This window comes from Mesitornis unicolor, unplaced genomic scaffold, assembly GCF_000695765.1.
Source record: "Mesitornis unicolor isolate BGI_N332 unplaced genomic scaffold, ASM69576v1 scaffold22841, whole genome shotgun sequence".
NCBI classification, from domain to species: domain Eukaryota; kingdom Metazoa; phylum Chordata; class Aves; order Mesitornithiformes; family Mesitornithidae; genus Mesitornis; species Mesitornis unicolor.
Window position 1 is genome coordinate 44,809 of NW_010164759.1, and position 11,787 is coordinate 56,595.

General features: G+C 39.3%; 1 protein-coding gene across 1 annotated transcript in view; it reads left to right on the forward strand.

Moving 5' to 3' along the window:
* Positions 1 to 11,312, forward strand: part of XG (Xg blood group) — a 20,326-nt gene extending 9,014 nt beyond the window's left edge. Inside the window, exons 2-8 of the mRNA XM_010194430.1 lie at positions 2,407 to 2,448; positions 2,788 to 2,844; positions 6,628 to 6,663; positions 9,120 to 9,185; positions 10,060 to 10,116; positions 10,780 to 10,818; positions 11,107 to 11,312. Coding sequence (XP_010192732.1) covers positions 2,407 to 2,448; positions 2,788 to 2,844; positions 6,628 to 6,663; positions 9,120 to 9,185; positions 10,060 to 10,116; positions 10,780 to 10,818; positions 11,107 to 11,312 — 503 coding nt within the window. The remainder of the gene's footprint in view (positions 1 to 2,406; positions 2,449 to 2,787; positions 2,845 to 6,627; positions 6,664 to 9,119; positions 9,186 to 10,059; positions 10,117 to 10,779; positions 10,819 to 11,106) is intronic.
* The last annotated feature ends 475 nt before the right edge of the window (positions 11,313 to 11,787 follow it).

An 11,787-nucleotide genomic window follows, 5' to 3' on the forward strand; every position in this document is an offset into this window, starting at 1 on the left:
TGGTTCTCAGGCAACTGGAAGCATTTGCATCATCATGCTTGAATTCCATAACCTCTTCTGATTAGATTCCTTCTTCTATTTGTAATTTTTCCTAACTTCAAATAAATATTATACCTGGAAGTTTTCCAGTTGCCCTTCTCAAGAAAATTTTGTCACATTCCCTTTAAAACATTAAGAACTCGGTAGCTGCATTCGTTATTTCGTGCGTGTCAGGACCCGTAACAAAGGAGTTGGTTTGGCCAACAGCTCTTTGGTGTTGCAAAGTTATTTCTGATGACTCACTCTGATGAGAAATGGTTTGAATCCTGTTGGCAGTATCCTACAGCAGCAAGACTCAGGTCAGACAGCCTCCTTCAGCACTCAGGATGCTGATCAAGAATGAAGATTTATCCAGAGGACAAAAATCGAAACACAACCAAATTTAAGTTACTCTCATTGTTGGCACTGAAGAAAAGCTTCAGAAAAATATAATTTACCATGTAAGTTGAGGCAATGCCAGGATGTCAGCCTGCAGGTAGGGGTCTGCATGGGGATCAAATGGTCCCATGGCTGGGCAGCAGCACAGCTGTCACAGCCCATGGGCAAGGGCTCAGGGCCAGTAAGGACTGGTGATGTCCTCAGGGGTCTGGCAGGGAAAATCTTCTAAGGAAGCCACTTGTCTATTTTATGTATTTATGTATTTTAATGAATTCATACAGAAATAAAAATTGGTCAGGTTCTTAGAATATTATCCATCTAAGGACCCAGTCCAAAGGCTACTGCACTTAGCTAGGTTGGCTGAAGGGTCAGGCTAGGGAAGGAGAGGTGGTTGGTTGAGGTGACACTCGCAGATCAGTTCAAATAAGAGATAAAATGCTACTTTAATAACATTAACTGGAAAGCCTTATGCTGTTACCTGCTTTTCCTTTCTAAACACACATTTCTAATAATATTTTATAGAGACAGTGCTGCTTTAGAAGCCATTCACTATTTTGCATTCCAGCCTCATTTAATCTTTTCTGTCAGACACCAGCTACAATTAAGTTCATAGACTTAACGTGAAAATCCTTATGGGAATCAAAATGTTTCTGCTTTATGCTCTTGTGCTGATTTTTATCTGAGGATCACACAGTGTTTTACCACTGATAATTATTCTTCCCAGGAGCCCTTTGATACAGGCAAGAAATATTATTCACGAATAGTAATTAATGTGAAGAATGCCACAAAGATGGACAACACCTGTCGAGAAAAGAGGGCTGAGCTGAACCCAGAGCCGTCACACTGAAGAACCTCTGACAGCCTCTCTTTGTTCCTCAGTTTCCCTGCTTGACAATGACACCTTTCTTGCCATGGAGTGCTCAAGACGTAACAAGAAAAACTCTTAATCGTAGAGTTAGGTATTAAGCCCTTTGGACAGGATAATAAATAGATGCAGATCAAAAGGCTTACTCAGCAGAGCACAGTAAAGCATTTCTGCTTAGGGAAGGCATGGCACATCATGACTTTTTGCAGGTTTGTGTAGGCTGATCTTGTATTTGGTATGCAAACACAAGGAAAGTGAAGTTTCAGTCTGGATGAAAGCTAATGGAAACATACTCTACAAAGAAGTGATTCATGAAGGCTGCGTATTGAAACAAAAGTGGCAGATTGTAGAGAGTGGAAAGTAAAACTCACATGAATAACTGTGTTCACTTCAAAGTCATATGCTTCATTTTATCCATTTTAATAATTTCCCAGTTTTATTTACCTGCTAACTACAAAGGTCAGGATGCCAATTGCCCTGCTGTGACACTTAATGACATCATTGTCACCTAACACAGAACAGGAAGGGTTCTTTTCTCCTCTTTCAAACTTTTTAAGGTATGGCGGAAACCAAATAACTAAAGTCATCTTTATACCCTCTACTGCTGGCACATGTTACAGGAATAATTAAAGAAGTTGGTTCGTGTTACCAGTGATCCCAAGGCAGGCTTGCCAGTAAAGCTGCTCTTTGAAGTTGAGCTAGTAAAATAATAATGAAGATATTAGAAGTTCTCACCTATTGATTCTGGTTTGCAAGTGCCATGCTGAATGCTACTGTCAGCCAACTCCTGCCAGTAGCCCTTGTGCCCTGTACCAGGTAACCTGTGTTCTTCCAAGGCATGTTTGCACAGCAGCTGCGTATGGATAGCAGAAGACAGCAGCTTCTCTTTGCGCTACCAGAATTAACAGCCTATGGGAATTAAATGAGCCCATCTCTTACAGTCATTTGGGACTGCACAGTTCAGGGACAACAGCTGACATCTTGCTCTGCGCCTGCTCCTGTTCAGATGGACATTTCTTTCACCTCTTACTGGTGTTCTGGCTTTGTCCAGAGCCCTCAGACCTGGTGGTCATGGAAACTCGCCCACTGACTTAGTTTCTTTCCTTCTGTCCCTTTCCTTCTAGGTCAACGTGATTTTGATTTAGCTGATGCTCTTGATCACCCAGGTAGGTAAAACTCCTATCCTTATTTTGCCATGGCATTTAGACTCAATAATAAATCTTAAGTCCTTTTCCTTGAGGACTGGAATATGAAGTGGGTAGTACTTAAGTTAAAGATACACAGAATTGAGAAATGCTAGATTTCAATGTTTCTGTCATAAAATTTAATTTTTCTTTAAAACAAACAAAAAATGGCTTTGAAAACATATCCCTTGAGTTTTATCTTCTGCCTTGATCCATAAAGATTTATTGAATGCAACTCTCTAGATTTGCAGATACCTTCTTCTGTTAAGTTGAAAAATTTTAAGCTCTTATTGTTTATTGTTATGTCACTGTGTCCAACAGATGACATAATTACCAGGAAGCCTACAGTGATCAGAAGACCAACAAGGCCTGTGCTGAGTGAGTAATGAAGAAAATGGGTTATAACTGATTTCAGATATGTAGAAGCTGTCTCCCATGAGATTCTTGATCATATTTGCAAATGTAGCACAGCTGAGATAATTTCTGTAAATACTAGCTGTCTTCTGTATGTAAAGTAAGTGAGTTTGACAATTACCAATTACGTATCTTTACTGCTTCCAGTAAGTATTTAGAGCACGACTGGCCACTGATGGCATTTTATTTCCTGAAGATCTTTTTGCTTTTCCAGCCTGTGCTGAACAGCCTGGGGAGTATTACTATGGGTAACTGTTGCTAAAAATGAGTAAATGTTCTTCTACTTTTTTTCTTTTTCCATTATCTTTTATCACAAATAGTCATGACACTTGATAATGGACTTGGCAAAGAATCAGAAGGAACTTGGGTATTCTTTATTCTTGCCATGTATTTATTTAATAATATCTAGTATTGATTACTACAATTGCTGTGTCAGAAAGGTTCTGAACAGCGGAGGGGACCAAAAGGTTTTAGCTGTAATCCTGAGGGTGACAAATGAAAATTTCCAATGAACACTCATAATTGTTGAAAAAACCCAAACCACAACAAAACCACATGTGCATCTGGGATGGAACATTTTGTGATAAGATTTTTCAGCTAAACTACACTGAAATAAATTTCTGGCTATCAAAAAAAAAAATGCTTGAATAAGGAAATGCTGGACAACATTAGCCCACACAACAACTTTCAGACTTTTTCAGGATAAGCGTTGCAATAAGTCTTTAGGTGCATGAAAACAGCTACATTTTCCACACTGTTCTCTGGCTCACTCTTTGAACTAAAAAGGCAGTGTTTTACAAATGCAGTAGCTACTAAATCCTGTAATGACTGCATTGTTTCTTCCTGCTTCATTTTGCAAAGAAAACTTGTGTTTGGCCTAGATTATAAGTGTCTGTTGTAAAGTATGGCTAAGCCACTGCTCTCTCCTTGGCTAGCTGTCCAGACTACCTTTAAAGTCTGTGGAGAGAAATCAGCATGTCTAGGGACAGTTCATATCACTCTCTATATGGATTTATTTTCATTCTGATATAGACATTTCAAGCAGGTTACTTGAACTGTGCCCTAAAGGACTCTGTCCTCAGTCATGTTTAAAGGTAAACTAGGCATGCCAATATCTACAGTGAAGCAGCCTCAGCCAGTTGAAAGGTATTTGTTTTTTAGGGACTCCTAAATCAATTAGAGATACAACAGTCAGATGATTATCTGCCCTATCTGAATCAATTTTGCTAATTCTTGGGAATTAAGAACTCCATGTTTTCCAGACCATTTTGAAATCCATTTCAGCACTGAAGAGGACTGGGGGGAGTTCAAATGCAATTAAAACTAATTTTTTAAAAAAACAGTGTTAAAAATCAATTACTAGATTTGGAAACGTGCAGAAAGATGAAACAAAAGTACATCCTAGCATCTGCTTGATGCTTCTTCTTAACCTCAGGGTTTCCTCTGTCTCATTCAACCAGTATCACTGAGAAATAAGGCTGGATGAGATGATTTTGGTTGAGCTGGAGCCAATTACTTTACAGGCTGTGTCCTCTGGGCATCACTTCCCACATAAAAACATTTGCCTGAGTTGAAGCTTTCCTGTAGGCACCTTCCATCTAGTGTAACGAACTCCAACACAGAACTCAATGGAAGGAGAAGGTGTGTTTATTGACAAAATCTCAAATTAAGTTGATTTCACCCACTCTTATTCATCCTGCCATTGATTTAAATCAGTCCTATGCTCAAACTCATGAGCACCAAATGTTTGTGCTCAAGTGGTGAGCATCATGTGCAACAAGAAACAAGGTAGGCCAGCTACTGAGTCCTTACCCTGTCTCTGCAGATCTTCTTGATCAGAAATGGCAAGCTAGCTTATGTACAGATCTTTTACACCCTTTAGGAGTCATCAGCTATTATGGAGAGGTCTTTTGACTCATAATCTAGGTTACTTCAGCACCTAGGCCAGGTTGCTGCTCTCCGTTTTGCATGTTTGTGGTACAGAGACTATGTCTACAGCCTATTTTCTGGGTGGGCGAACGGGAAGAGTAGTGAAATAGGTGATGTGCTGCAACCTTTGGCTCTAGAGTGCACTTCTGCTTTTCCTCTGCTAACAAGTCATCTGTACTGTCATCTTACCGAAGTGCAGACCTGCTGGTTTTGACAGAAACAACATATCCCTCAATTTTACTGCTGGAAATGGTGGCCTTTATTGTCTGTTCTTTTAACCCTTTGCTCTGCTGTTTCTTCTGGTTCCTACAGACACACGCATTTCCATTTGTATTTCATTCATACCAACCTTAACATTTCTGTAACAAATCTCTGCATGAACTCTCTAGAGTGGAACCCTGCATTTTACCTGAATTCTTCATCTTGATAACAAATTGAATCCAGTTTGTAATTTGTTGCTTCTACAGTGTTAGCATTTGACATGTGAAGGTATTTTTGAAATGCAACTCTCTGCTGTCCAGGCACAGCCAGGATCAACACCTGGTTTGACGAGAACAAACTGAGCCATGTAGTATGAACTTTATTATCTTCCTGCCAGATTTCCTGGTGACATCAAAGCATTTCTGAGTTGTTGCACAAATGAGACTAGATACTGTGCAAAGGAGCAGCTTCCCATTCCCTTTGGATATAAAGAACACATGAAGGCAGACTTCTGCAGGGTGATGTATTTGGATGGATTTTCCTGGGTTTTGGGAATTCTGACACAATTATAACGAAAAAAAATATATTTAATTGAGTGTCTATTTCTGTGACAATAAGCATCAGCATCAAATTCAGGTAGATTTTGCTATCCCTTCTGATTAATTCCAGCACTCCACATTTATAAGAAAGGGATCCTTGGAGTTATGACATCCATCTAACGTATTTCTGCCTATTATTCCGTGACCTTTCAGAGCTCACCATTATACTGTACACACTCTAAAATATCACCCCCATGCTCATATCCACATCTGCACATTGGAAATGGAGTTCCTCTTGTTCATGCATCTGCAGCTCATTGATAAATTGTTTGCTGGAAGGAAAATTCCATTCCAGGCACAGTGAGGAATGTGTGCAGTGCAGGGGGAATGGCAATAGCCTGTTGATTCACTCTGCAACATGCATATGCAGACATTTAAGTATAGTTTAAAAACTTTATAGTGCTGGTAAAGAAAACCAGACTGTCAGCCAACCTCAGACAAGTGTGTATGATCACTTTAAACAATTTTTTTATGTCACCATGACCCTTACATAAATTAGTTGATTCAATTTTCTCTCCCTAAGTAGGTTTATTACTTCCTTTTATTTGTTCTTGAAATAAGTATTTAGTTTTTGCAGTTCAACAAATTACACTTGAGCCAAACATGCACATACCATTTTAAACCACAGACATAAATGTTAATACATGTATTTTAAAAATAGATACATTTTAATATCTTATCATAGCTAATTTTGTTTATGTACTTGCAAATATATTAAAGAGGCACTGATCTTGATTCCATTATGAGATTTATTCTGAGCTTGCTTAAAGCAGGGATAAATCTTTCATATTTTGAGTAGGAAATAGTGTATCATTTATCAGTTACTGTGTGGGCAAATATTAAATTCAATAAGAGGTTTCAAGAGAAGTGTAATACCTTATTTGAATTTGTGGGACTGACCTGAAAAAACTGCCTGTCAAACATCCAGTTGTACATTTTCTGTTAAAACTAATGTTTTGCTTCCTTCAAGAATTGTGTGTAACTCACTTCTCTACATCTTTCTCCTTTCCACTTTTAGACAATGATCTGAATCTAGGCGATGCTCTTGGTGGAGGTGAGTAGTCTTTTCTTTTCTCAGATATAATGGTTGGGGGTTTTTTGGCAGTCTTTTTCTGAAGCCTGTCTAATTTATGCAAAGAAATTTCAAGACTGGAGGAAGAGCTGCAGTAATGGGAGTCATTACAACTCATGTACGCTTTTGCCAGAGGCCATCATGCAGAGCGGGGACAGCAGGATAAGCTGTGTCTGGTTGTCAGCTATGAAAGCTTATAGGCTGGTCTACCTGCATGAACTAAGTCAGCTGCAGTTTACATGACCATGCCAGGCTACCATGCTCATGGCTGGGGAGAGGATGCACTGCCCATTCAGCTGTGATGGTTCAAGGTGGTGGCCTCTGGTAAAAGGTTGAAGACAACAGGTGATGGCAGTAGTTTCTTCAGCTACCAAAAATGAGCCTGCCTAAGATTAGGAATCAGAGGTAACAGTGATAGATTATATAGATAGAAGTGTGAGCTGCCTGTAGCTCTACTGGTCACAAATCAGAAATACAGGTAGGAATGTTTCAGAGATGAGCACTGATGGAGAAGATACAGCCAAAACCTGAAGCATTTTAGCTGTTGTAACCTTCTATAACACCCAGAGTCAATGCAGGAAGTATTCACAGTACTGTGCTGAGCTGTGTGGACATATGATATCCTTGGCTTCGGGAAGTTTTGCACCACATTTTGCTTAGTGTGTTTAGAGGTATACCAAGGATGTGAAGTACTCTAGAAAGGTTCTTGTACACTGAAATTATCTAAAATGCAAATAGTATTGAATCAAAGCCTAAAATTCCACTTGAATCAAAGCTACACAGATGAAAAATTACTTCTCAGCCCATTGCACAGAGGCTCTGAATTATGACTCCAGTTGCAATGTCCTGGTTTACTCATGTTTCAGTCTTAGAGAATTATAACTTGTATTATACTTTTCCATTTCCAGGTCTTTCTGCATTTCCAGGTTCCCCTGTGGCATTTCATGCCTGTGTCTGAATGACATGTTAGTCCACATTTTATAAAGCTGAATCTAATTTTGTTTATAATTCCCATGTTTATACTGTCACTTCTTCCTGCCCATACTAATAGTTCCATACCTGTAAGTTTTTAATGAGCTCTTTGATGAGAGGATGAATGTAGTGTGCTGATTAAATTATTAATGAAGAGCTTAAGAATCTTCACTAAACATCACCTTTTCATTCAGAGGACGGCAGATGATGTTTCCCTTGGTTTTTACTTCTTTGCTCCACTTTCAGTTCAGGTTCTTAATTGACATTCATATGTGATGTAATGGGATTAATGATACTCACCTCATTATCAATAGTTCTGAAGACATTATTTTTTTCACTAGCTATGCCATAGAATGTACCTTCTTATGATTAGAGACAACTGAATAGATGCAGCATCATAATAGAAACAAATAATGGGACTGATAGTTTTCTGCTTTTGTGCCATGGTGAGTCTTAGTTCATTACACAGAGTACTGGAACAGAACAAGTCTATTCTTTAATTGAATAGAATAAATTGGGCAAAGTCTGATTCAGCAAAGCTTTAAGACTACCTGAAGTCCATTGACTGCAGTAGGCTAAACTCACCTAAGCATATATCTAAATAATTTGCTGAATCAGAACCTAAATGTACTTACAAACAGAAGCATTATAATTAGCAGCTATGCCAGAAGATGACATGATAAAAAAGCATCTGGCATGCATTGAACGTGAAAGAAAAATTTAAGAAGAGGAAGGGAAATTAGTATTTATTTCTGTGACCTAACTTTGATTTATTCAGAGCTAAAATCACTGTTTGGCTATGAGAACAGTTAAATATGTGACTGAACTGGTTGTCGAAAGGACAGCAAGAGGAGATCTACTCTATATGTGCAGAGCAACAGCCTTGGGCATTAACTTTGGCAGGTTTAGACCCGAGTCAGCTCTTGCTACTCCAGTACTCTATGTGTGGTTTGGAAACTGCTATTAGTCATCAGATCTCTCACTCTATCCAATGTATCTCTTCCTAATACTTTGGCAAAAGGTAAGGTGAAATACCAGCACAAAATCCCAAGCAGCAAAGCTGAAGTCTGAGTACATTTTGCACTGTTCAGGAGTAGAGTATTCAACATGTGTTAGGTGAATCCAGAACCACTGACACCTGCAGTAACACACTGTGTTTCCCAGCTGTCAGCATTAAACAGTGGTAGCACTTGCTAGAAATACATGAAATATCTTTCTTCAACATTTTTGTGAATTCCTCTCTCATTTTAACTTTGAAAATATTCACTTTTAAGTTTAAAATTAGGTTCAGCGGCTAGCTATTTGTTGATATATTGCTTGAGACTTTTTAACTAGTGACAAGGTCCTTTTCTTAATTCATCAGGAGGCAAACTTGCAATAGGTATAAAATCTCAGGTTATCATACTCTTTATATACAGCTTTTAGATTTGCTTGTTCAACCACCCAACAATATTAATTATCAATAGGTGACATCTCAAGAAAACCTTTATACCCACCTCTTCCACCACGACCAGGAAGTCATATGAATTCTGGTAAGAGTATTTTCTTCTAAGAAGATCTAACACTATGAGCCATTCAGAGCAGATAGTTTGAATAGTTTACTCTCTTATTTTTCTTTATTAATAGTTTTTATCATTCCTTCCTTCCATCTCTCTTTTGCAATCACTATTCCTGACTCAGTATTTGTAAAGAATTTCTGAGTTCTAGTGTTGGTACCATAAAGCTTTTCTGTCTGCCCAAAATGTAGGATGTTGACTCGTAAGTGGCACCAGACTAACACTCATCCTGTTTACCTTTTCATTTTGGCTATGTTTATACTGAACCATGCTAAGGTTGAAATCTGACATCTAGCCACAGGGTGTGGATAAGCCTGTGTTCAAACGCATACCAAGATATGCACCTGAGATGGCCTTGGGGCACACAACAGGTGGGACCAGTAAGTCCCAGTAAGTCTGTATCGCTTTTGAGTGTGGTCCCAGACACACACTTAAATAAAGTCAAAATGGCACATTTATCCCAGCTACCACCATGTATCCCATATTTACTTCTGATATGTTTGTAGTGGTGAGCATTGGGCAGGTCCTTCTGGAGTCCTTATGAAGTCTTTCCTGGAAAGGACCCACTGACTTCGTGCTACCAGAACTGCTGGGATTTGAGGTGTCCATATTATATAAGGATTTGTGCTACTGACAGCCCAAGGCCACTCATCCCACAGGCGACAATACAGATGCAGAATGTGTAGACACTAACAGTTTCAGTACTCCAGTTTCCAGGAGAATTTGTATAAGTGACCATTCACTGCAAGACATCACACCCATCTACCATGTTGAAATTTGGATTTCAATGGTCTTTCACCTCTCCCTAGAACATTACATAAAGGCTGGTCTCTAATATTTTATTGTGCAGGAGGTTTTGACGACTCAGATCTCATTGATGGGAAGCCTTTACCACCGCACATAGCAGGTAGTATTTGCCAATTCTCCTTGCAGCTTCTCCCTAATAATTGTAACTAGGAGCTGGCTGGTTTTGCTTCAGCGGCAATCTATTTGTCACTGAAGATACAGGACAAGGCTCTGCTGTTTTCATTTAGATTAACTATCCTTCTCCACAAAGTATGGGTTTGGGCCTGAAGCTCAAACTTGAAACATATTCCTAAATATTTTGTAGCATTCTGGCATATGCCAGAATCCTTCAGAATTAATCCCTTTGACTCCAGCTAGGACAGTCCCAAAGCAAGGGACTCTTGCCGAGAACTGAAAGTAGATGCACCAGGCCTATGATCTAGACTTAAACTATTGATAAATGATCCAATTATCTGACAGTAGAGAATAGTCAGAGTATACTGGCCTCTCACTCCCTGTGAAATCAGCCTGATGTAGCCTGTTAAGTATTATCCTTTTTTAGAAGACAATATTTTTCTCTAAAAACAAAGTGTCAAGATGGTGGACTGTTATTTCTCCAGCCAGTGCAGCTGTCAGTCATGAGTGGAAGGGGAGCTCCTCTCTCACAGTCCTGCTGAGTTGCCCCTTTCACCTTCTGTGCAAAATCAAGTTTTGCTGAGTAAAGACTTTGTTCTCAAAACAAGATTAAAAGCTTTTCTTGATGAAACTTCACCCTATATTCCAGGAGAAGAGAAGCATCATTTCAATCAGGAAGGAAACACAGGTATAGTGAATAATTTACTCTATAATTTGTTTCTGATCATCATGGAATAGTAAGAAAATGTTACTCTTACAGAAGTAGTACATATATGAAATTAGGCTTTAAGACACCATTTTCACACCATCTGTAATGTAACATTAATTTCTAGTTTTCTGCTTAAGTCTACTTAATAAATTTTCAATATTTCACCACACAATTCTCATAGTTTGGCAAAAGCACACCTTAGTAGAAAATATGCTTATGTTGAACCATTTCAGTGCCTCTGAAAAAAAACTCTTTGTTTTTCCACAGATTCAGGATTAATAGCTGGAGTTACATCTCCTATAATTTCTGCTTTTGTAATATTAATTGTTGGATCAATAGCAGCCTACTCTGCTTACAGGAACAAGAGACTTTGTTTCAAACCACATGGTAAGACCGAATCGGTTTCAAATAGATGGGAATTTTATAAACTGTTTCAGTGGGAGCAGAAACAAGTCAGGGATGAGGGCATTTGAAAATCTAGTCCTAAAAAACCTCACTGGTATGTAAGAGATACTTGGTAATTAATATTCTTCATCACAAACAAGTATAGGAAGATATAATGAACCTAGAATATGGATGTACATCACTTTATGAAGGGAATTACATGACGCGAGGTGTCTGACTGTTGTGGCCCTATGCATGGCCCAGACCAGCCTTGCCTGGAGCACCCCATGTACCCTCTGGCCAGGGCCTCCATTTCAGCTCTGACCTGGGTGGGCTTCCAGCCACATCCTCGCATGCCTGCCCCAGCCATGAGCCCACACGGCTGGCTGGGTTTTCTAGCTTGGCCTTAGACCAGGCTGGTTATCTTGTCTTCACCAGCTGATGTCTGGCCTTGACCACAGGTCTCATTTTCCATCTGTGTGTGCCTGCCACTGGAGGGGCAACGGCTTGGGCTCCCTTGCAGCTGCCTGTGGCTACTGACTCTTTGAGCACAGAAGTTTCATT